Below are 24,917 nucleotides of genomic sequence, written 5' to 3'. Positions count from 1 at the left end.
TTAGAGCAAAGCAAATTTTATTGAGTGTACCAGGTGTTTATACAGGGATTGACTTGTATGGGGCTTATAGAGGGCTCTGTTTTTGGTAACAATTTCCCATTGGTTACACATTCTTCGAGACATCCAGTAACCTGGGAACATTTATCTTATCACAAAGACTCACACCATTTTTTCTGGTCACTTCTTGCCCAGGGAGACTGAAACTGTGTCTGTGTCTCCCACAGTTTCTGCTCAGTCAGGCCTCAGATATCGGGCCCCTTGATCAGCTCCATTGCTTTACTCTCTGTTTTATTCCCCATATGGGGGCACCAGGGCTCTGCCCCACGGGGGTCACTGGGGATCATCCAGCCCAGATCCTCCCATGGGGAATGGAGCTGCAGGAGCACACCAAGCTCTTCCCTCGCTCTCTTCCCTCACTCCAAGCTCTTCCCTCACGCGGGGCACTCACAGGGCTTCCCTTACTGGTGCCTCCGTTGGTGTTGGGTCAAGTGAAAGCTCCTGGAGAAACTCTTCCCACACTTCCCACACTCGTAGGGCCTCTCCCCAGTGTGGATGCGCTGGTGCACAGTGAGGTTGGAGTTTTGCTTGAAGCCCTTCCCGCAGTCGGAGCAGCGGTAGGGCCTCTCCTCTGTGTGAATCTGTTCATGCTTGAGGACATCGGAGCTGGTCTGAAACCTCTTCCCACACTGGGGACACTCGTAGGGCCTCTCCCCAGTGTGGATGCGCTGGTGTATTCTCAGCACAGAGCTCCACCCAAAGCTCTTCCCACATTCCAAGCACTCGTAGGGCCGTTCCCCAGTGTGGATCACCTGGTGCTGGATCAGGCCAGACATGCGTATGAAGCTCTTCCCATACTTTCCACACTCGTAGGGCCTCTCCCCAGTGTGGATGCGCTGGTGTTTTCTCAGGTCTGAGCTCCACCCAAACCTCTTCCCACACTCCCCACACTCATAGGGCCGTTCCCCAGTGTGGATCCTTTGGTGCTCGATCAGGCTGGAGCTCCACCTGAAACCCTTCCCACATTCCAAGCACTTGTGGGACTTCTCCCTGCCATGAGGCTTCTCCACCAGCTCCCAGCTCTGTCTGGATCTCCGCCCGCCTTCCTGGCGCAGGGGGGCTCTTTCCTCCCCGCAGCTCCCTGGGCTGGGTTTGCAGCTCCTCCTCCTGCAGAATCTCCGGGGCTTTTCCTCCTCCTCCATCCAGCCACACCCAGGCAATGACAAATCCTGGTTTGGGGAAAAAACAAGAGGAGAGCACCTTGGACTGGAGGTTCCTCCTTGCGCAAGTTCATCTCAGGAAGTCATTGGGAATCTTGTGTCTGTAAGAACCTCCAAAGCACGAAGATTCAGCCGAAAAATCCCGTAAACTTCCAAGACACACAACAAAAACACCCCAAACATCAAAAGCCAGCAAAAACCTCCTCCAAAAGATAAATATTCAGCTGCCACATAAAACCAAAGCACCAACATTTAGCCCAAGCAAGCTCAGAAACACCAAGATTCACCCCGTGAAAATTGTGGATCCCCCTCCACAGTCACCTGCTGCATGTGGGGGAAGCAGCACTCCTGGGGCTGGGGGGAGGCTGCACCTATAAGGACTGGTGGAACCTTCTGCTGCTTCCTCTTTCTGCTCCTTCTCCTCCTCCTCTTGTGCGCCTGCTCTTCCTCACACTCCTCTTCCTAGTGCCATTCCTCCTTATCCTGCAAATTCCCCCCTTCTCATGCCACCTTCATCCTTTGACCATTTTGTTCCTCAAGCCTGCTTCTCCTTCCCTTCTCCTCCTGCCCCCAGGCCCAGCACCCACTGCCGGCTCCCTCTTCCCCCCAGCCCCACAGCATCCCAGCGCAGGGGCAGGGATGGAGCTGGGGCAGGTCGGGCTGGGGCAGCGCTGGGCTCTCGGCCGCTCCCGCCCGCACTCGGTCCCCACTGCAGCCGCTCCCGCCAGGACAGCGCGGGGGGGCCCGGCCTTGGCGCTGCCCCACTCCCACCTCCCCAAATTCCCCTCGCGGGGCCATGGGGCCGAGGGGGGGCGCAGGTGGGTCCAGGTGGGGAACGCGGGGAGCTGCGAGTCTGCCTGGCAACTGGTGAGTCATCAGCGCCGCGGGCTCTGATTGGCTGAGCTCGGCCCGAGCCCTGGGGCTGCAGCACAGAGGGGACACCCTGCTCCAGGGGGGATGTCCCACAAACGGGGGACCCCATGGAAGGAACCACAGGAAAGTGTCTTTACAAACAGATGCTCTGAAGCTCCTCGGAGATAGGGCCAGGGACCTGTTCATAAGGAAATGACAGCAGACACAATCTGTCTCAGAAAATGTTATTAACTGATGACACAGACTGCTCCTCAGCCAAGGTCCTGCTCAGAAGTTCCAGAAGAAAAACAAAGACTTAACAGAGCCATGAATATCATTTGCTATATAAAAACAGGGAGCATATTATGGGAGTATGTAGTAGGTGGATTGGGAAGTCTGTACCTCTCAAGTACTTCAGTCAATGCGGAAAGGGAGAGGAAGATGTGGCCAGGAGAATTAGGATGAAAAGGAGGCTGTGTCCTCCAACACTGTCCGGGGCGGCGGGCAGGGAGTGCAGCTGAAGGTGCCTCACCCACTTTGGGTGATCGGCTCCCTTGGCTGGTGGCGGCACCGGGGATTGATTGGGGACCCGGGAGTGACCAGGAGACAAATGAGTGACACATCAGGGGGTCTGGGAAGAGTCAGCAGGGAGAGAGCACTGAAAATCTCATCAGTGAGTGCCCTGGGATCCTCGGGGAGTGAACATGGCAGGGCACCCATGGAGGGGAGAAAAGGGAAAGCCAGGGAGGGTCCTGGCCAAAGGGATGATGATCCCAAAATGTCTCTGAAGGGTCCCCTGGGAGAATGTTGAGGTAGTTTGCATATTTCCCCAGAGGTAATTAAGGACATGGACACCCAGGGGGGCAATAAGGGAAGGGGAGAAGGGATTTGGACAACAGGGGATGGATGGGGTTGGTGTGCTGGGAAGGGATCAGGTGAAGAGGAGTGTGCAGCAATATGGTTCAGGTAAGAAGCAGCAGGAGGAATCTATGTGGTGAGGAAAAGGATGATGGCAAAGAGAAGAAAGAGAAAAATACAGAGGACTGAAATGTTTTTCAACAGGGTCTTATCCTCACATTTGCCAGCTGATCCAGATCCTTCCATCCCCGGTTTCCAGGAGAGGAAAAGCAGGAGGTCAGGATGCCAGGGGTTTCTCTGCGGTGGCAGCGGCAGCACCGGGCGCAGAGGTGCGGCACCGGGAGCACGGGCTGGGGCCTGTGGGGAGCTGCGGGGCCGGGCCGGGGCTGTGGGGCAGCCGGGGCTCAGCGCCGGGCGCTGCCTGACCCCACCAGCCCCGGGCAGGGCCGGCAGTGGCCCCCGGCCCCCAGGAGGCTGCGGGACGCCCCGGCCGCTGCCCGGCCCCGGGGAGCTGCCGGCCCTGCCCGCCGGGGGGGCCGCCTTTGGACACTGCGGCAGGACAGGCACCGGCTCTGCCACACGGGCTGGGCAGGGACCCTGAGCACAACGGGGAACACAAAGGAACAGCTGGGAAATGCAGAGTGCACATGGAAGGATCAGGATTTGCTGTTCAGGATTTGCTTTGGGTCCCTGCAGAAAGGAAAGGTTTTGCAGAAAGCTCAGCAGCTCTCAGAGGATGAGCACCCACAGGCAGTGACCGGGGCTGCAGGAGTGGCACAAGAAGCCCTGCAGCACTTGGGCACAAGGGCACAGCAGCTGAAGGCAAGAAGGGATGAGCAAAAGGCCAAGCTGAAGGCAAAGGCCATGGCAGAGTTCCTACATCCCTGAGGGATCAACCCCAGGGCCCAAGGGGGCCCCAGCACCCAGGGCATGACGGGGTCGGCCACAAGCACCTGGCAGAGGCATTGCCCTCCTGGCCAGGGCAGAGCCCACCCAAACAGCCCCTGGGAAGGAGTCAGGGCTCCAGCTGCAGCCCACAAGGACACTGCAAGCACAGACAGCAGCACCCTCAGCAGGAGCAAGTCCACCCCTGCATGGACATGGATTGGCAGGGCTCTCTGAGCTCTCATCCCACCGGGGACCCACCACACTGGAGCCCTGGAGAACATTCAGGCTGGGTCTGCATCCAGAGGAGGCCTCTCCTGATGGACACAGGGGCCTCTCCATCCACTTGGAATCTTACACCTAAGGGGGGAAAATTGTAAAGGAATGTTTTCATTATTAAGGGAATAAATGGGAAAGTTGAGCTGGTATCACTTGTTCAATCACTGTTAGGAGCTGTGGGGGGTAGGTTTGAAATAAACTAATTTCTTTTTCTTCCTACTCTGATTGTAATTGACTAGGAAGGAATTTGATGGTGGCATTGTAATATTGTAAAAAGTGATACAGAGGCTATTGCTGCTGTACCTTTGTGTCAAATGTCTGGCAAGGCCTGTGCTGAAGGGAACCCAGAGGTGTGGGCAGCCCCAGGGGGAAAATTTGATGTGGAGCCTCTCCAAATTACTTGGAAGCAACCAGGACAAGTGGTGTCTAAAAGCAACACCCTGTTCCAGGGGAGGGAAGGAAGGGCTCACAGCCTGGTATGGAGTCCCTGCTAAAGGCAGGGCTTTTGGAGCCAGGGATGTCTCCCTACAGCACTCCTATCCTGCCAGTCAGGGAATCAGATGGCTCCAATGAGGAGGACAAGAACAAGTGGTAGACAAAGCCCCAGTGAAATGGCTGAATTTCCTGGCTAAAAATATCTTTTGAGTATTGGGAAAAAAAAAAAAAAAATGGTAAATGGTGGAGAAAAAGGTTAAATATTTGGGAAATACTGGGACTGAAGATTCCTGGTGAATTGACCCAGAGAGGCACTGGGCAATCTCAGAAGTAACATTTCCCTGGACCAAAAAGGAGCTGAGACAATTTTGAGGATAAATAGGGAATTACACAGCCTGGATTGAGGATTCTCTGTTCCAGCCAGAACACTGTAGGACTTTTTAACCTCAGACAGCCTCCATGCTGTGGTATAGACAGGAGAAAGAGAGCAAAACTTGAGAAAATGAACAACCAAAAATATTGATGCCTCAGCTCTGGCTCTTCCAGACTCAGAAAAGAAATTGGAATTGTAGGTGAATGTTAAACAGGGCCATGCCAAAGGAATTCTTGGGCCAAAATGTTTCACCCAGTGGCCAGAGTGGCCTCATTGCCTGCAGAATTGTGCAGCCACAGCTTCAGCAGGGACCCAGGACCAAAACCTGATGACAACAGGATCGCCAACTGTTCCAGTCTGCCATCAAGTTCAAGCTTTGATAACCAAAAGAGCCTCGCAATGGATGAGCAGTGCTCGGTTATTACAGTGTGAAACTTGTTCAGTGGCACAGGAGGATTCAGAACTGAGCACAGGGGAAGGGTTTAACCCAGCCTCCTGTTTCAACAGCCCAAAGAGGGGCTGGGAAGAAACCCAGCACTGCATTCAAGTGACACAGCTCCAGACCCAGCCTGGGGGAGATTCAGGAGACATTGCCTGGCCTGAGGCAGAAAATGTGTTTCTGGATGGCTCTTCAAGGGCAGCAGAAGGGAAAAGAGTTCCCAGACATGCTGTTATTGAGGAAAGGGAATCAGACAAAGTGCAGGTTACCCCCATGGTCAGCTCAATCAGCACAGCTGTGTGTGCTTGTAAGAGCCTGGCACTGAAATGCCCTGAGCAGGAAGGGTTCAATATCTTCTGGTGACACCATCTCACCTAACAGGGGGGCAAAAGCAATTCTGACTGCTCAGCAACCACTGGATCACTTACTAAGGCATTTCTAAAAGACATCATTCCAATAAAAGGGACTGTGGAAGCCATAGACTCAGAGAGCAGAACTAATTTTGCAGGAGAGTTCCTCCAGGGGGTTATGGCAGCTTTAGGAATACAAATGGGACCTCCATAATCCCTGGCACCCCCAGAGCTCAGGCTGGGTACAAAGAATGAATGGGGATAAAAAGAAACACCTTTAGAAGCTGGGGATTAGATAGTAATAGTTTCAGCAAGTTTTAGAATGGATTTTCTCAGTGAAGATGGAGTCTCCAGCACCCTAACTTTTGGCTGTTTATGGAGAAGGCACTGCACATAACAGCTGAGGCTTCCAAAGTGGCTCAAAGTGCAGATGTCTGTTTAGAATGGTGAAGGACATAGGTATGATTCACTTGTAACTTTCAAATACCTGCTCTAAAGCTGGAGTTACTCAAAGAAGAGAGAACTACTTCAACACTTGTAAAGAAGCACCATTTTTTCCAAATCTAATTTTCACATGTAGCTGAATTTTTCAAGAATTGTGTTTTTTATCATACTATGAGTGCAAAACAATCTATAAGAAGTGTTTAAAAACAGATTGTTAACAGGAAAAAGTGATCAAAAGATCTATTTCCTCTTGTATTAACAATTGAAATATGACTGAAGAAGGGATCAACTCTGCAGTCCCCTGAACCAAACTCACAACTTCTTTAACAGCATGCTCAAAGTTTTCTATACTTCAAGCTTTCCTAGAAAATTCACTTTCTTAATTTCTGCTGTTTCTGTAGCCCCAGACCCTGTATAGTTTATATCAGCTGCATTCTACAGAAGGGATACCCAACTGAGGATACAAATTGCCTGCTGAATGGCCTTCTCTGACTCCATGCTGTTACTTTTGACCTCAGATGGCACAGAAAATGCTCTCCAGTTGACTTGCTTCCAAATGCCAAAAAACCCCAACCCCCAAACTTTTAAACATAAAACAGAAGGAAAGCTTAATTATTTGAGTTAAAATAGCACTGCAAAACAGTTATTCACAAATATAGCAATAAAAGTGTTATAAAAGATGTGCCTCCTGATACATAAAGATATCCTGAAGAATGATTTTGTATTGTTTATATACATTCAAAATTAGTTTTCATCTTTTTTACTGAAAACTGCGTTTTCATAGACAAACAGAATTTTTTCCTATAACTGGATATCTGCCTGGCAGACATAAATGTTTCTGTCAAACTCACCATTCTGCCATGGATATCAGAAGACATCTTGGAGTGACATGGACAGGGTTTTGCTTCCTTTATTAATGTTTCCATTCTTTGGTTCTCACATGACCTGTGTCATTTCTGTATTTAAATTCAGAAGCTCTTGCCAGAATACTCTTTCAACTTTGTTTGTAGTCACAATGCAAGAGGTCTGCAACTCTTGCTTTAATTTGGGACAGGATTTATTTCTTCTTGTAACTGAAGACTAATGGCAGACATCACCTTCCTCATTTCTCCTGAAGTAATGCCTCAATTCTCTGTCTGGGTTAGCTGGCTAAATTATTTCCTTTCTAAATAGTCAGGTTCTGCTCTGTATAGAGAACTGTGACTTTCAGTGCTTAATATAAGCAAGCACTGAGAGGAGGGATGTACTGAGAAGACTATTTTCTGCGAGATACATATAATACCCTTTCTGCTCCATGTGTTCCTGCTGCAGCCTCAGTTGTAGCTGCAGGTCCAGAGTTTGATAAGGATTTAAAAAATGTTGGTCACCACTTAGGGTCGATTAGACTAGCAATGTCCAGAGGTTTAGAAATTGCATCCTGTAGAAAAGGACTTTTTCCTCAAAAGCCTGTAAAATGTACAGGGTCACATAGACCAGAAACCTGATCTTTCCCTTATGTCAAAATGGCTCCTAGCTAAATTTCTGGGACCCTCTATGCTAAAATAAGAGAGGTTTGTCAAAGTAAAGCTAATAGTGGCAAAATTCCTTAGCCCAACAAATCAATTGAAATGTCAAGTGCAAATTAAGGATCAGAAAGAAGAGAAAGAAAATAAGAGGTAAAAATAGTCTAACAGAGGCTCCTGACTTAATCATCTCAACAGCTGAAGTTAAAAGGTTAGCAGAGGTTGAACTGACTGTTAATGTTTTCTCATCATTTTGTTTATGAGAAAGAAGAAGGGAAGAAGCCTTCCATCCCTGGTATCAGGTTAAGTTCCTCTGCTTGAGTGGAACAACTCAGTACTCCAAATATAAAAGCTCCAAAGAAGCTCACACACGGATGTTTGTCTCGACCTGTAATTGGAGTAGATCCATTTGTTTGTGTAATTGCCACCATGGTGGAAATCTGTGCTTCTCTATTTGTGCAACTGCAAATATTTTCTAGGAATGAACCATCTGAATTTTAATATCCCATAGATTCAGTGCAATACAGCATATTACAATATCTTGACCTTTTCAGTGTTCCATAAATTGATTGTCTGGTTGTTCCTGTCCCCCCTCGTTTACAGGCCTGGAAACCTTAGAAGAAGAGGTAACATGGCTATCTCTGAGTCGTATCTTTTATATTTATCAGCATTTCCAGAATCACACTTCTAGTGTCTCGAAGGCTTGACAGAAGTTACATACTGTGTGCCTGAGGTGCAGTAGCATATAAAATCATGCCAGAAAAGGCAGGGATGAGTGCCACAGGCGGGCTCACAAGGTTCACCACAGGTGGTCCTGTTGAAGGTCACATTGGTTGACCAGCATTGTTATAAAATTGTGATCTCTCCAGTGAGTTATTCTAACAGCCAGATAAACCTCCAGCTAAATAAATATCATGGGCAACCTTCAACCAACCAAATGTAACTGTTTAATTAATGTGCTTTTCCTAAGTAAATTAAAAAGCAGAGGGAAAAGGCTTCTGGTCTTTAAAGGATGCATAAAGCAGAAAATGAAAGATCTGAATATGAAAGGGAGAGAATCCTCTTAAAGCTGAGGATACAGTGGTAAGAAAAATTATTATTCATTTGCAGACATCACCTCAAACTGATGGACTAGTGAAAAGAAGATACAAATTTTAATAACTGCAAATGTTGGAGTAAGATGCAGAGAAAGAGCAATTGCCACTTTTATATTGCTTGTCTTCCATCAAAGAAGGAAGAGGGGAAATTCACATTTGGTAGTGTTTATTACAATTATTATGCCCTCAAAAAAAAAGAAAAAAAAAAAAACGCCGCCAACCCCAAAATTATAGAACAAAACAGAAATGCTCTGAGGTGGCTCAAATTCTTCCTCTGAGACTAAACGCAGATATTTTTTCTCAAGATGCTTTTTCACTTCCAGATGTGCCTTCAGGTCCAACATGTGCCTTGAGGTAAATTCCTCTGCCTAGTGAGTGTGCAGCTGAAGAGACTATTACTGTTTTGGTAGCTTCCTACAAGCATAGCTCAAGCCATCTCATCTGCCCCTTCCAGCAGCAGCAGAAAGAGGTGTTGAGGTGTTTTGTCTCAAGCGCTGAACAGAACAGGATGCAGATGACATGCATCACCTTTTGAAGTCTCACATCCAGTCTGGGGTAGGGGGAGTGCTGTGTGGCTGTGAGACAAACTACATAAGAGAGCCTGAAACACAAAAAAAGACTTCAGTTCCTTTCTTCTCTGCATCGGGGCCATGATGAGTTCCATGACCGGGCTGGGATGGCGGGCGGGGCTGGCCTGTGATGCGCTCTGGGCTCTGTGACAGCACAGGGGCCGTGTCACAATGGGGGCAACTATAAAAGGCCCCAGGCCGGTGCCGCTGCCCCAGTAGAGCCTCGGCAAGCGGTGAGTGCACAGCAGAGGGGAGAGGGGGCTGGAGGAGGGCTGGGACAGGAGTGCCGGTCCCCGGGGCTGCCCTGTCTCCAGGGCCCAGCGCCGGGCGCAGCGCCTTGCTGGGGGCGCGGGGCGCGCGGGGCAGCGGTGCAGCCTTGCCAGCTGCCGGGGGCCCTTTCCTTCCTGCCACCACATCCCTGCCGCTCCTGCCCCTCACTGTCTCCATTCCGGCCCCACTGAGCCCCTCCTGTGTGTCCTCCTGCAGACCATGGCTTTACTGTCACTGCTGTTTGTGCTTGTGCAAAGCCTGATCCAGTACCCCCAGCCAGCTGGGGATGGGCTGGATGAGGCCACGCACCAGAGAATGCGGGAGCGTCAGGAGCTGCTGGAGCGTGAGATGGCCCGGCTGATGCAGGAGCTGGAGCAGGGGCCCCTGCAGCAGCAGGATGAGGGCTGGGGAGCCATGCTCTTTGGTGCCCTGCAGCAGTGGCCATTCTGGGTTCTTGCTGGCATCCTGCTCCTCTTGGGCCTGTGGCTGGGCTGCAGGAGAAGGAGCTGTGAGGCCAGCAGCAGCAGCAAGGACCAGAGCTCCCGCAAGACCGTGGGAGATGAGAGAATAACTGAACAGGAAGAAGACACCGCTGATCCAGAGGAAGGTGAAGAAGACAGAGATATGACTCTGGAGGCAGAAAACAGCGGCACTGAAGATGACAGAGAAGGCAGTCCTGTGGCTGCAGATGATGGCAACAAGGATGATGCCACTGAAGACAATTATGATGTGAAGATGAAGGAGGACAGTGATGTCAACAGTGGCAATTATGATGTGAAGGAAGACAGCGATGTCGACAATGGCTATCACTTAAAGAAAGAAGGACAGAGTGATGGGGATATGCCAGGAGACACTACCACTGAAGGAAATGAAGAAGAACCTGGCAATGTTGCTGGAAATAAAGAAGATCTAGAGAAGCAAATGAAGAAAAAACCAAGGATGTACAGGTGGACCAAGACAAGGACACTGGAAAGGAAGAAGGAGAAGGAAATGAAGAAAAAAACAATAGTGTTACTATAAAGGCAGGCAAAAACACTGATGTAAATGAAGGTGAAGACAATGTAGATGGAACAGAAGAATACATGGATGTGAAGGTGCAGGAAAGCAGACGTGCCAATGACCAAAGAAGTAAAGACTGGACTGGGCAGGAAGATAGCAATCAATGTGGGAATGAAATTGCCCATAGTGGTTTTCCTGCACCTGAGGAAGTAAATAAGGATGTGATAGCAGAAGATGGCAATGATAGAAACAAAGATGAATAACAGGCTGATGTGAATGTGGAGGGAAACAAGAATAATGATAGACAAGAAGAGGAACAAGGTAATGTGGCTGCCAGTGAAAAAGGTGGCAGTGATGGTGGCAGGGAAGAAAATGCCAGTGGTGGAATTGAAAACAGAGAAGACACCCAAGATGCTGGGAATGAGAAGGACATCCTTTTAATGGATGGTATAGAGTGGCCTGTGGAGGACCTGGAGAGAGGCTGCTCAGTGACAGCTGAGCTGATGGAGAGCTTCATGCGTGTCTTTGTGTACAGCGTGAGCAATAGCTTTGATCCGGTGCCTCAAGTAGCCATCGGGGTGGGCAGTGCCTTTGAGGGCTGGAGCCCCCATGAGTGGGATGGGGTGTACCGTGTGCTGGTCCCACTGAATCCCCCGCCAGGGCACACCTTCCACCTAGAGCCAAGCAGTGCAGGGCAGACGGCAGCAAGGACCTTCAGCGTCCGTGTAGAGCTGGTGTGCACGTGTGAGAGCGAGCAGCTGGGCGAGAAGCTGTTGTGCCTCCTGCACCACTCGCAGGAGGAGCTGCGGCGGAAGCAGCAGCGCAGCCTCCTGGAGACACTCTGCACCGGCTCCTACCTGGATGTGGAGAAAACCTCCCGCTGGTTCTTCCAGATGGTGAGATGCTCGTGGCTGCATGTGCCTCAGTCATACTCATGGCACTTGGTGTTTCAGCTCTGCAGCTGGTCCTGCCAATTCCAGCTGAGCAGAGGCAAGAGGACCCTGTCGGTGGAGATGCTTTTTGGGATGCGCCAAGGGGACTCTGACATCTTTGTGGTCAACCAGCCCTTAGAGGCCCAGAAAGGCAACTCCGGTAACCTTGTGAGCAGTCAGCCCGCCAAGGCCAACATCCTCACAAGAACAGCATGGCCTGAGACATTCGCTGTGGCGGAGGCAAAATTCTTCCAGCACATTGCCAGGCAGATACCATGCAAGAGGTTGCACCTGAAATACCTGCAGCTCTTCACCTGCATGCTGAGCGGCACAGGTTTTTCCACCTGTAACTGGAAGACTCTGGTCATGCATGTGTTAAACATCTTACCACCAGTCTACTGGCGCAGGAAGGAATTTCCACTGCGGCTGTGGGACATCATGGCATACATGCAGCTCTGCCTGAAATGGAAACACCTGGACCATTTTGTTCTAGGCAACGAGAAGCTTCCTGCAGAGATCAGCTTGCTGCCAGCAATGCAAAAGGTTGAGCCACTCAACCTCTTTGAGTACCTGGCCCGAGATCCAGATGCCCACAGAAAGGCAATGGAGGCTTATGCTCAGCTGCACTTTCGCCTCTGGATGATGCTCTTCAACAATGAGAAGAATTCCCTGCACAAAGCTCTGATGGAGAAGTTCGCAGCCGATTGCTGTGACGTCGACTCTTTGTGATTGTTGTACTTGTCCGTGGCAATCCTGAAGCTGCTTTCCTGCTCCTGTGAAATGAAGATGCTGCAGCACATGGTTTCGTTGTGTAGACACTTCCATGAGTGGCCTTGCCCTTCACTTTCCATTTGCAACAGTGCTGTTGCCTAAGTCAAGGAGGCAGAAACGGGCTCCACCTGCACATCCTCGCAGAAGAACAGTGAAGCTGATGGAGGTTGCTTGGAATACCTCGAAGACAGCAACCTAGCATATTAGGGACTTAATGTAGTTATTTAGTGAGTTGTAGTTTTAATTAGACTTGTTTCTTAGCATTCATTCCAGAGGCCCTTTAGTGTTGGCAGTATATAACTATTTTGCAAAGCTACCCTTAGTGTAGAGAAATAGAGTTTAGACTAGATTAGTTTAAACCCTTAGTTTAGAGAATTACCCTTAGTTTAGAGAATTACCCTTAGTTTAGAGAATTCCCCTAGTTGCTTGTCTGCTTTTAAACAATACTTGAATATCTATGTTTGAGAAACTAATAAAAGAAGTTAAGTTTCTCAAATTGCCTGAAATGTGTCATTCTTTGTACGCAACCCTCTATATCTTTGAGAATGTCCTTCCTATACCTCTATCTGAAATAAAGACTCTTTGCAAACAGAGATGTTGGATATATTAAGTATGCTGTCTCTTGAGCATTTCCATAGAAATGCTTGAAGTTTGAAGTGAAAATGCCCTGAAATGCCTGAAATTTTGCAGCAGAGTACTCCTGAATTTTTTTAGCAATCTTTGGAAAGATTGCTGAAGTTTTCTTTACACAGTCACTTTTACACACTCCTAGGGAGCAATTTAGTCCTAAAAGATTGAGCTACCCTTCAGTAATAGCTGCCCTTCAGCAATATCTACATATATATGTGTGAAGAAATAATAAAAGGAGAAAAATTTCTCAAATTGCCTGAAATCTGTCCTTCTTTTTATTTGACCCACCATTTATAGCAGAAAACAAAACAGGTCCTGATAGATGCAGCTAATTAAAGGAACAAGAAGAAGCTTCAACTTCTGAGTAAAAAACTACAAATGAACACAGTGATAGTTACAGCATGGTCACACTGTCTAGGTGTGCTCTAACCCTTGAGCTGTAGTGTAGCAAATTTGAGTAAAGTAGCAGTGTCTTCCAAAAAACAATCTATTTTCCCTCCATATCCAAACTAAAGCTGTCAATGTACCTGCCATTAAAGCAGTTAGTCACTTGCATGGGGCTGCAGGGTAAAACATTGCTTGATCTGCTCAAGTCCCCCAACTTTTTTCTGTGGCATTTAAATCCTGAGAAGATATAAATAACCTATCTTTATCAATTTGGCTGATATTTAGCTTTGAGCAGCATACTAATTCATAGTAAGGAGCAAAGTGCAAGAAAAAACACTACAAACAGTAGAAATGAAAATAATATGCAGGAAAAGAAAGGCCAGTCATGAAGCAGGTGAGAGCAGCCACCCCACAGTTTCCTAAAGCCCACAAAGATTTGCTCTAGGTGGCCAATCAAGCTTTTTGGTTCTTTGGCATATCTCAATTCTTCCTTGCTTCAGGTGCTCTGTACTTCTCACCTCCTTCCACCAAGGCAGAAATAGGCTGTAATAAGTACTGCAACCCAAATCCTCTCAGTCCCCAAGTATTAGTGAATTACTATCCAAAATAAAAAGGCTGCTTTAACCCCCAGCTTGCTCAATGACAGTGCCTTCAGTCTAAGGAGCAAAGTACACCCAGGAGGATTCACAGCAATGACACAAGGTTCAAATGTTGTCATGGGCAGTCAATCTTCGCTTTGTGCTCTGTGAAGCATGGCCAGTGGGCAGCGATTTAATCTCTTGAGTCACCCCTGGTTAAAAGTGCACTTGTTTCCTCTTCTTTTTTTGCCTTTCAAGGTCTTCCAAGCCAGAAGCAAGGCAGAAGCTCACAGAAATCTTGAGGTAAGAAGCAGTGTCCTTCCAAGGACTCTGACCTTGCTATGGCTCACATAGGAAGCAAATCAGCCCTGCAAAATAGGACTTCTCTGCATTTTCCATGTGGATCAGAATATTCGAAAATAACTGGAAAGCTTGCTCTTTCAGAGCCATGCAGGGCTTAGGCAATTTTTTCCATTAATGTATATTGACACTACTTACCATTTCATTATCTGTTCTCCTTGTAAAATAAGTTGTGTAGCTCTGAATTTGATTTCTACTGCTTATGCTTATTATGGCAGCATGGTTATGTCACAGTGTTTCCAAGAGAAGAGATAATTGTAGAGAAAAATTTATGAGAACAATAGAAACTCCTAGGATGGACAAGCTCTCAGGCTCTGTTTCTTCAGTTCTGGAAATATTTATTATGATTACAGTGCATTAAAGACACAGAATTGTATGAGTATAGGGGAAAATACCCATAAGTACTTTTGTCACCATCTTTAAAAAGCCATTTAAAGTCATCACCATTCAACTCAAACTCTTTAAAATGCTGGTTTACATATTTTAATTGTTGCTGGCAAGGAAAGTTTAGTGCTCATGATTTTTCTGTAAGGCTGCATCCTGACCACAGCTCATATAATCAATTTTCAGGCTCCTCATAATGTTTTCCTGAAGTATCCAAAGAAAAGAAATGCACCTCATACAGAAATGATGTGAAACACAATCTGACATCAAAATGACCTGAGGTACTGTTGTTCCCTAGAAATGAAATAAAATTTAAAACAACATAAAATACTTAAAGTATAGAAATGTTTCTGTATCTGGCAGGGCAAAGTAGCACAACCATCCCAGGAGGTTTGTTCTCATTTTCATTATCACTACTGTATAGTCCACACTTCAGAAAAAATAGCTCTGTAAATTTTGGTTTTGTAGTTTTTAGCTTTAAACAATTCCAGAAAAATTGGGGGACAAAGTGGGGAGTGTTTATTTTTTATTCAGTCTTTTCAGTGGTTATTTTTTTGAGTCCATTATCCTACTGTGGCTACATTATGTTCTTATGCTCAACTTTCCAGATTTGACTACATGTATTTAAAAACAACAGCAGAGGATTTTTTTATTAAAAGCATTAAAAACAACCACTTGAACCATGAGCCATTTTACCCAGCTCTGATACTGAATTTCTTTCCTTTGTCAGCTCTATACATATGTCAGAGATTGAGGATTTTTCTTTTTATGCACAAACTCTGTACAGTAATTGCATCTTCTATGGAACATCAAATCTTTTGGCAAAAAGACCATTGTACTGAAGGAATACTTGGTTATATAACTGGGAGATATAATCCAGAATAAGTGCTTGGCCCATGCAATAGTGACTGATATCTCAACATGTCAGAGTAAATGATGGAATTTAATTGTTAAACTTTTTCAACATGGAAAAAAATCCCACTGACAGTGATTGCTGTTGGTTTGATCTGTATCTTGGCAAACCCACAGATTTTTAGTCAAGCAAAAACAAGAACAAAAAATTTAGTTTCCCCTGCAAATATTTAAGGATTTTTACTGCTCACAGAATACTGGAAAGTGACAACAAAAAAAAAAAGAGAGAAAAAGAAAAAAAAGTGAGAGACACCTGCTTCTGTTAGTGACTCCTGCTTGCAAGTTTGTTACTCACACCATTGGGGGCAGGAGAGAATGAGCACCTGTCCCCAGGCTGAGGAACTTGTATGGCACTGCACAGTCCCTATCTCTGCACAGTAAGAAGGATGGCTGGGGCTGAAAAAAGCCCCATTCTATCTTTTTGAGGAAGAAAGGAAGGCAGCTGCAATAGTTTTAGGAGTGGCTGACAGCTGAAAGTATGACTTGTGAAGATGCTCTTTGATGAATGTACAGCATACGTGGAGGAAAAATAAGAGTTTGCCAAGTGCAGACATCTTCTATTCTCTTATAGCTAAAGCTGCTTTGATCTCAACCTGACAAGCCATGTGTATATTATATCACTGAAACCACTTTAGTCTTTTCAACTCAAAAAACAAATAGCCCAGGGACCTAAATGCGGGATGACCACGCTCCAGCACGGTGTGGGTGGAGGGAGGCAGAGATCTCCGAAGGTTGCTCTTGGGGAAAGAGGTTTATTGGGGGTGCAGGAAGGTCCGAGCCTCGTGCTCGCAGGCGTAGCATGTGGCCGGGATTAAGAGGGCAGGGGAGGGGAGAGACAAAAGGAGGGTTTAGGAGAGGAGAAGCTCCAGGGGGGGAGGGAGAGGTTCTAAGAGGGGAGGAAGTTCTAAGAGAGGGGAGAGGTTCCAAGAGCGGGAAGAGGTTCCAAGTGGCCGCATGGCTTCTCAGAGCCCCCTTATCAGGGGCTCCTAGGTGGGCTGGGATAAGGCATGGGCCAATGGGGTTACAGACACTGATGTTTTAGGGGCAGGTACAGAGGTGTGGGATGAGCCACACATCTTCTGGGGGGTGAGATGGAGCAGTCGATTTCACTCCAGGATTCATCCAAGGGCAGAAGTGACATCCGGCTAGCTGGGAGAACTTTTCTCATCCTAGCTGTGTTATTTATGAACAATCATATCTATCTATCATCTGCAACACTCTGAGTTGGATGCACAAGAGCAATACTATCAAGATTTTCTCAGGAGCTCTAAGCAACAAAGCAGCCTTTACTGGGAAATTTAGAAAATCAGTGAAACTTTGGCAAACATTTTAATATGGCATTCAATCAACAAAAAGAACTTCTCAAAGCATTAACTTGGCCCATTCAACTTCACAAACTCTGAGCCTGGTCAATTTTAAGTTAATAAATATTGGCAAGAGTACAGAAATAGAAGAGGTAGATACAAAAAGAGAGAACAATAAGATACAGAGAAGCACACACTCAGCTACCAACTCCTGGATTCCAGCAATGTTCAGGTGGAAATTCCAAGAGGAGGTAGGGTCAAGATGTGTGCTTGCCTTGTGGTCAGCCTTTAATACTCCCTGGTCTTCCTGGGGCCTTCCCCCAGGTGGGACTTGGGGTCATTTGGTCACTCAGGAGCTGGGCTGGGGCTCCAGAGGTGGCTGTGGAGCATTGCCTGTGCTGTGCCAGGGACTGGCAGACACTGCTGGGCTGGGATAGAGGCTCTGGGGGGATTGGGGTTCCAGGGCAGGGCAGTGCTGGGGTTCCAGGCCAGGGCAGGGCTGGACCTGCCCCTTCCTCCCCTACACATGAAATGTTTCCAGCCAACAATCTCCTTCAGTCTGTCACAACAGTCAACATTGGAGGTGAAATCCCAATATGGCCATTGTTTGTTCAGTTCCCATGGCAACCATCTCCAGCCCCTGTTGCTATGGTCAGTTTCCATGGCAACCATCCCCAGCCCCTGTTGCTATGGTCAGTCCCTGGGCAGCTCCATGGAGACCCCATGCCAGGGGTGGTTGCCATGGACACCAGCTCAGGCCTGGAGCCCGTTGCCATGGCAACCATTGGCACTCCCATCCCCAGGGTCATGGATCCCAGAACCACAGAATTGGCTGAGCTGGGAGGGACCCATCAGGATCCTCGAGTCCAGCTGCTGACCCTGCACAGGACACCCCAACACTGCCAGCCTGGGCCTGGCAGCGCTGTCCAAACGCTGCTGGAGCTCAGAGAGCCCTGGAGCTGTGACCCTTCCCTGGGGAGCCTGGGCAGTGCCCCAGCAGCCTCTGGGCAAAAACCTTTTCCTGAGATCCAACCTCAGCCTGCCCCGACTCAGCTGCAGCCGCTCCCTCCACTCCTGTCCCTGGGCACCAGAGTGAAGAGGTTCCCTCAGCCCCAGCCAGGGACCCGCTCCCAAGGCTGCTGCCTTGGCTACCAGGGCTGGCACAAGCTGGGATGCTCGGTTTCCACAGGCCGGGGTTCAGGAATGGGATTCCTCAATTTCCTGCTCCTGCTAAAACCGCCCTGCCATTTGTTGCCCTCCCACTTACCATGGAAAACACAAAAGGCAAAGATTCCAGGCTGGAATAAGAACAATTTACTGGGAACAGCAACAAGATAAGGAACAAACAGAAACAGAAAAAATATTGACAACAGAAGGGATAAGAAAAACTAGTTACAGGGTAAACTCCATCACCATCAATTGTATCTTCCTGGCCACGTGTTTCCTCCTGCATGGAAAGGGCACCCTTCTCCTCACGGAAAGACAGAGTCCCTTTCCTGCCCCTGGCAATGACCTGAGGTGGGAGTGAATGTAGTGACAGGGCCATGGCCAGATCCTCATGTTCTTCAATCCCACATCAGGTCATTGGCAGGGGCAGGAAAAGGGACAGGTGTCTTCCCAGCATGGATCACAGGGAACATGGATCACCAGGGCTCTTCCCAACAGGGTCCTCCAATGGGGGCTGAAGCTGGAGCAGTGCACAAAGCTCTTCCTGCAGCTGGGGAATTTTCAGGACTTCCCTTACCAGTGGCTCCGTTGGTGTTTGGTCAAGTCAGAGCTCTGGGTGAAGCTCTTCCCACACTGGGGACACTCGTATGGCCTCTCCCCAGTGTGGATGCGCCGGTGCCTGACAAGTTTGCACTTGTGCTTGAAGCCCTTGCCACAGTCGGGGCAGAGGAAGCGCCTCTCCTCGGTGTGAATCCGCTCATGCCGGAGGAGATGGGAGCTGGTCTGAAACCTCTTTCCACAAGTGGGGCACATGTAGGGCCTCTCCCCAGTGTGGATGCGCTGGTGTGTGACGAGGGTGGAGTTGTGTTTGAAGCCCTTCCTGCAGTCAGGGCAGCGGTAGGGCCTCTCATCCTTGTGAATCCGTTGATGTACAAAGAGATTGGAGCAGTGTGAAACCTCTTCTGACACTCAGGACATTCGTAGGGCCTCTCCCCAGTGTCGATGCGTTGGTGGATGATGAGTTGGGAGCTCCAGCTGAAGCCCTTCCCACACTCCCCACACTCGTAGGCCCATTCCCCAGTGTGGCTCATCAGGTGTCGTTTCAGATTGTTGCTCTGCCTGAAGCCCTTCCCACACTCCAAGCACTTGTAGGGCTTCTCCCCATTCTGAAGTTTGTCAGGGACCACCAGCTCCGAGCTCTGGCTGAAGCTCTGCCCACCTTCCTGGCACAGGGTGGGTCTTTCCTCCTCAGAGCATCCTGGGCTGGGTTTGCAGCCCCTCCTCCTGTGGGGTCTCCAGGGCTTTTCCTCCCTATTGGATTCCTGTGCTGTGGAGCCACTCAAAATGGACTCTTCCACGAGTTTCTACCGCGGGGATTTGTCCTCTCTGTTCTTCATCTTCTCCTTTTCTGGGAGAGGAAGGACAAGGAGAGGATGGGATTTGCCTCCTTGCCAGAGGGAAGGGCAAGAAGATCCCCCCAGTGCATCCCCGGCAGGAGGGCACCGGCAGCGGGGCTGTCCTGCAGCCGGGGGCTGTGCTGGGCTGGGAGATGGAGCAGGAGAGAGGGGGAAAGGGGCACTGACTTCCTCCTCACCTGCCTCGGGGTCCTGGGGCATCTTCCTCTTCCTTGCAGCCTCCTCCTCCATCTGGCGAATGTTTGGGGATGAAAAATCCTGTTTTGGGAGGAAAAAAGTTATGAGCACAGTGAGTTTGTTACTGGTTTGAAGGCAAACCAGGGGGAGAGTCTAAGCCAGAATAACAATTGTGTAAGAAAATTAAGATCAAGGCAATTATACAGAAACACTGGTTTAAACTCACTGAGTCAGGATATAACCTGACACCCCGCTGGTCAGGGTGGTGGTAGCAGGCTGATGAAATGGTGTCTACAGTCTGGCTGGAGTGATGAATGTGATTCTGTCAAAGCAGTGATCCTGTAGAAGGGTCTGGTCTTCCTCTGAAGGTCCAGTGGTGATTATGGAGCTCTTGTCCTCAGGGAATCCAGTGTTCGTGGTGTTGCAAAGGTGAGATTTTATCCAGGCAGGAATGCTTGGTTCCTCCCCCTGGGCGGAGCATCCCACAATGGGATGATGTAATTTTATCAGTGCTGCAGTGACACTCAATGGCCCATTAACAGAAGATGGCCCTGAAGGGCGTTATCAGGGCTGAGCCATGGAAGAGATAAAGAACACTGCCCCACCTGTTGATAACAGTTTATGGAGATGGGGACTGAAAACACTTTTGGTTACATCTGACACTGAAACCTGAAACAGTGAGGCAATCCCTGCTCGGGGTGGGGGGTGAACACCACCCCCCTTACCCAAACTGGCTCCGGTGTAAAACCCCCACCCTGGGAAGGCCACGCACACAGGGGACAATGTCACACTTGCCCTGCCCCAGGGGAGATCTCTGTCCCTGTCACTCCCTTGCTCTCTCCTCTTTTTCTTTCCATCTCTCTCACCTCACATTTACTGGTCAATAAAATCCACTTTGGATTTGGTCTTGTTAGCACCTTAATTGGGGCAGAGGCATCTCTCTAACAATTTTATTATCCAGATTGCAACATTATTTTGCACAGTGAATTCAGGGCTCTGTTGTCTGACCCCAGGTGCCTTTGACAACAGCATGTTTCTCTCCTCTGAGGAGTTTGTGGCTCTTTCTGGAGGAACTCTTGGAAGCTTGGATGCAGCTTCCTCTGAGTGACTTTTGGGAGAACTTACGAGGAAAATGGCTCTTGTGGGTGGCCAGTGTAAAGAAAATATTTTGTTTTCCTTCTTTGAAAATTCTGTTAAAATCACTGGAGGAAAGGGACCAAATGATACCAGCAAGACTGACAAGGATCATTCACCTCAAAGTGAGGAACACAAGGCTACTTAAATCCTACAAGAAGCCCAGCTCAAGTAGGTAAATACCCAAATAACTCCTGAATTCACGGGCTTTGGGGGGAGAAGCATTATTTTCTTGGTCCCTGTCACCTTTGTGATAGCTACACAGACCTTTCCCTTCCTTTTAATAATCTGTATTGGGACAAATTTCCATGTTTTTTTGGTTTTGTTTTTTTTTTTTTTGGAACCTGCCAGCATCTGAGCTGGAGCTGTGCTGGAACTGATGAAATTTGGAATTGCCAGAGAATTGCTTCTGTTGTTGGTCTATTAATGTTTGGGATTTATTTGTGTTTCCATCAGAAATGACTTGTGGGAAGAGCAAATCTTCCTCAAGGCATTTTATGTAGGGTTAACTTTGGTTTCTGCTGAGTTTGCTTTGTCCAGTGTCCAGGGGATGCTCAAGGGGTCTCTGGTTTTGGTTTGGCCCTAATTTTCTTCTGATTTGTCTTTATCACTTAAAAACACCTGGAAAATGACTAAAAAGAGTATTGACCAGACATGTCAGAAGTCCCACCATTTAAGAGGTATTTGAGGTGGACTTTACTCTTTGGGAACATATTCTGGAGGATTTGTGGGTTCTTGGGGGATATCTGGTAGTATTCTCCATATCTTTGCACTCCAAAACCCAAAGTGGATTTGTCTGTCACCTCAAAGTGACTCAATCCTACCTCAAAATGGCTGGTTGCCACCTCAGTCCCATGCTAAAATTGCTCAATTCCTCAGCCTCCAGGATGAGATGGGGTTGGAAGGTGATCGGGAGAAGTGAGATCCAAATTTGAGGGTGTGGGGTCAGGATTGTGTGGGGCTGGGTGGGTGTAATTTATTTTGATAATAAGTAAAACTATCAGAATTATTGATTTCTGTCCCATTCAGTTTCTGTCAGATCTGGTTTGCTTTTCAGAGTGCTGCCTTCTCAGCTGATTTTGTTTGTGTCCTCCTGTCCCAGACTGAAAAGCAAGATGTGTTCTTTTTGCCATCTGTATGGCAGTTGTCCTGTGTTAAGTAGGCAGTTTTTCCTTATCTCTTCCACAATCAATCCTCCCTCAGGACAGACATTTGCTGATAATGGGCTATTGAATGTCACAGCATGACTGATAAGAAATGTGGAGAGTTTTGTGGATGAATGGCTTCGTGAGAAAGGACATGACTACATGCAGTTAGTGAAGCAGTAGCTGAAAATTGCACAGTGCAGCAATAGCAGATGTAGCAATAATATCTTATGTCCTTGGGTAAGCTGGTTCACAACAGTAGAATGGTCAGCAAAAAGATAAATGTAAGGGAAAACAAAGCAAGCTCAGAAAGCTCCAAAGGCGGGGTTGACCTGTTTTTAATACACCAATGATGAGCCTAAGTTTTGCAATATGCATGAGCTTCATTACAACGGGTATAACTGTACATGTGTGCTTGGAATAAACTGAGACTTGTTGACATTATTGAATGGACTTGTCTCCCGTCATTTTTCCACACCTTGGCACAGGAATCCAACAGGGAGGAAAAGCACCAGAGATCCCACCGGAGGAAGGGCTGCAAACCCAGCCCAGGGTGTTCTGAGGAGCAAAGACCCACCCTGGGCCAGGAAGGTGGGCAGAGCTTCATCCAGAGCTCAGAGCCGGTGGTCCCTGATAAGCTTCATGATGGGGAGAAGCCCTACAAGTGCTCAGAGTGTGGGAAGAGCTTCAGGCAGAGCAACAATCTGAAACGACACCTGATGATCCACACCGGGGAATGGCCCTACGAGTGTGGGGAGTGTGGGAAGGGATTCAGCTGCAGCTCTGCCCTTGTCACCCACCAACGCATCCACACTGGGGAGAGACCCTACGAGTGTCCCGAGTGTCAGAAGAGGTTTCACACCAGCTCTGATCTCCTCCTGCACCAGTGGATTCACACGGATGAGAGGCCCTTCCACTGCCCTGACTGTAGGAAGGGCTTCAAGCGCAACTCCACCCTCGTCACCCACCGGCACATCCACACTGGGGAGAGGCCCTACGAGTGTGAGGAATGTGGGAAGAGCTTCAGGACAAGATCCCACTTGATCTGCCACCAGATCACCCACACTGGGGAAAGGCCATACAAGTGTGAGCAATGTGGGAAGGGCTTCAGCCAGAGGTCCAACCTGAACATCCACCAGAGGATCCACAGTGGGGAGAGGCTCTATGAGTGTCCTGAGTGTCAGAAGAAGTTTAAGACCAGCTCAAATCTCCTCTGCCATCAGCGGATTCACACAGAGGAGAGGCCCTTCCGCTGCCCCGACTGCGGGAAGAGCTTCAAGTGCAACTCCACCCTTGTCAAGCACCGGCGCATCCACACCGGGGAGAGGCCCTACGAGTGTCCCCGGTGTGGGAAGAGCTTCACCCAGAGCTCTCACTTGACCAAACACCAACGGAGGCACTAGTAAGGGAAGCCCGGTGAGTCCCCCAACTGCAGGAAGAGCTTTGTACACTGCTCCAGCCTTATCCCCATGGGAAGACCCATTTTGGGCACAGGCCTTGTGACCCACATTCCCTGTGATCCATGTTGGTAAGACATCTGACTGGTTATCTTTTTGGTTTGGCCCTAATGTTCTTCTGATTTTTCCTTATCAAATAAAACACCTGAAATAGGACTGAAAAGAAAGTAATTATTCAGAGATTTCCAAAGTCCAACCCTTAAACAGGTATTTGAGAAGGAATTTATACTTTGGGCACATATTCTGGAGGATTTTTGGGTTCTTGGGGGATTTCAGGCAGTGTTGTCCATATCTTTGCACTCCTGAAGTCAAGATGGATTGATCTGTCACCTCAAAATGACTCCGTCTCACTGAAAAAACCAAATTTTACCACAAAAGGTTACAAACCCACCTCAAAATGGCTTGTTTCCACCTCAAAAAATTCTAACCCATGACAAAATATCCAATTCCATAGCCTCCAGGGTGAGATGGGGTAGGAGGGAAATTAGGAAAAGTGGGATCCAAATTTAAATGGTGTGGGATCACGATTGTGTGCAGCTGGGTGTATGGGATATATTTTGATAGTAAATAAAACTTTCAGAATTATTGATTTCTGTCCCATTAATTTTCAGTCAGTTTTGTTTGGCTTTTCAGAGTGCCACCTTCTCAGTTGATTGTGTTTGTGTCCTCCTTTCCCTCCCACCTCTCTTTGCATATTCAGTTTCTCTCTCAGGGCCTCCCTTGACCCAGGGCAGGTCCCACCAAAGACCCTGCCCTGATTTAATTCCCAATCCATGAGCTACAACAACCATGGGTGAAGTTAGGGAGTCTGGCAGTGAAATGTCACTCTAAGATCTTGCTCCACTCAGCTTCTGGCTCTTCCATAAGAGCTTTGCCTTCAAGGGCAGGAACATATTTTCCTGGCTGGGAACTGGAATTCCAGCCCCTGGGAGTGTGTGCCATGGATCCCAGAGGGGCATTCCTGAGGCTCCCAGGGTGCTGCTCCTGCCGTGCCTCCCAAGGAGCTGTGCAGAGCAGGGGACAAGGTGCAGCAGCTGTGTTGGTTCTGCAGTGCCACAACAGCCCCTGGTTCCAGGAGTTTCCACACTGCCAACAGCAGTTCCTGGGTTCCATGATGCCCTGCTGTGTCCCCATGGATATTTGGTGCCATGAAGTTCTTCGGTGTCACAATGGCCACCTTGCTCCATGAGCTTCCATAATGTCCAAATGGCCTCCTTGGATGGGCAGTGTCACCATGGGCCATTGGTTCCATGCTGCCCCGCTGTGTCACCATGGACTCCTTGGTTCCATGGGACCCCAGGGTCACAACTGACTCCTTGTTTCCATGTAACCCCCTCAGTGCCAAAATGGCCCCTTCGTTCCATGGGGAACACAAAAGATTTATAGAAACATTGAGGAAATCCTGCTCAACACAGCTGGGAATATCTGCCTGCATTCTAAAAAGAGGTTTAAAGTGAGGATGGCACCAGCAGCTTCCATCTGCAACAGAGATCCAGGAAAAGGACAGGGACAGAGAATTCAGCTGGGAGACTCAGAGAATTCTGCTTCCTGAGATCAGTTCTGGTCACACTGTCCCTTGTAGAAAGGTGACACCA

General features: G+C 48.4%; 4 protein-coding genes across 4 annotated transcripts in view; 3 read left to right on the top strand and 1 right to left on the bottom strand.

Moving 5' to 3' along the window:
* LOC144246558 (uncharacterized) overlaps window positions 1-7,010 on the bottom strand; it is a 215,167-nt gene extending 208,157 nt beyond the window's left edge. Inside the window, exons 1-2 of the mRNA XM_085565020.1 lie at window positions 6,984-7,010; window positions 469-1,103 (exon numbers count right to left, since the gene is read on the bottom strand). Of these exons, the coding sequence (XP_085421146.1) occupies window positions 469-1,103; window positions 6,984-7,010 (662 nt within the window). The remainder of the gene's footprint in view (window positions 1-468; window positions 1,104-6,983) is intronic.
* Window positions 7,011-9,612: 2,602 nt separating this feature from the next.
* Window positions 9,613-11,255, top strand: LOC146764369 (uncharacterized). The gene has a single exon (XM_085565350.1). The coding sequence runs from the start codon at window positions 9,790-9,792 to the stop codon at window positions 10,588-10,590; it is 801 nt and encodes a 266-aa protein (XP_085421476.1). The 5' UTR covers window positions 9,613-9,789; the 3' UTR covers window positions 10,591-11,255.
* LOC144248437 (inositol 1,4,5-trisphosphate receptor-interacting protein-like 1) lies at window positions 11,010-12,230 on the top strand. Its single transcript, XM_085565019.1, has one exon. The coding sequence runs from the start codon at window positions 11,010-11,012 to the stop codon at window positions 12,228-12,230; it is 1,221 nt and encodes a 406-aa protein (XP_085421145.1).
* A 9,898-nt stretch (window positions 12,231-22,128) lies between these two features.
* LOC146764368 (uncharacterized) lies at window positions 22,129-23,268 on the top strand. The gene is made up of 3 exons (XM_085565018.1): window positions 22,129-22,149; window positions 22,354-22,982; window positions 23,067-23,268. Exons 1-3 carry the CDS (start codon window positions 22,129-22,131, stop codon window positions 23,266-23,268), a joined length of 852 nt encoding a protein of 283 aa, XP_085421144.1.
* The last annotated feature ends 1,649 nt before the right edge of the window (window positions 23,269-24,917 follow it).

Source organism: Lonchura striata, chromosome 35 (assembly GCF_050655825.1).
Source record: "Lonchura striata isolate lonStrDom1 chromosome 35, ASM5065582v1, whole genome shotgun sequence".
Classification (NCBI taxonomy): Eukaryota; Metazoa; Chordata; class Aves; order Passeriformes; family Estrildidae; genus Lonchura; species Lonchura striata.
Note: the sequence above shows the minus strand (reverse complement) of the source record. Positions and strands in the feature narration are given on the sequence as shown.

Bases quoted from the DNA above. Each gene is read 5' to 3' on its own strand.
- LOC144248437 (XM_085565019.1), top strand. From the start codon at position 11,010: ATGGATGGTATAGAGTGGCCTGTGGAGGACCTGGAGAGAGGCTGCTCA.
- LOC146764369 (XM_085565350.1), top strand. From the start codon at position 9,790: ATGGCTTTACTGTCACTGCTGTTTGTGCTTGTGCAAAGCCTGATCCAG.
- LOC146764368 (XM_085565018.1), top strand. From the start codon at position 22,129: ATGGTCAGCAAAAAGATAAAT. The intron at 22,150-22,353 runs GTAAGGGAAAAC...ACCTTGGCACAG, and splicing joins TGGTCAGCAAAAAGATAAAT to GAATCCAACAGGGAGGAAAA. The intron at 22,983-23,066 runs GTCCAACCTGAA...GTTTAAGACCAG, and splicing joins GGGAAGGGCTTCAGCCAGAG to CTCAAATCTCCTCTGCCATC.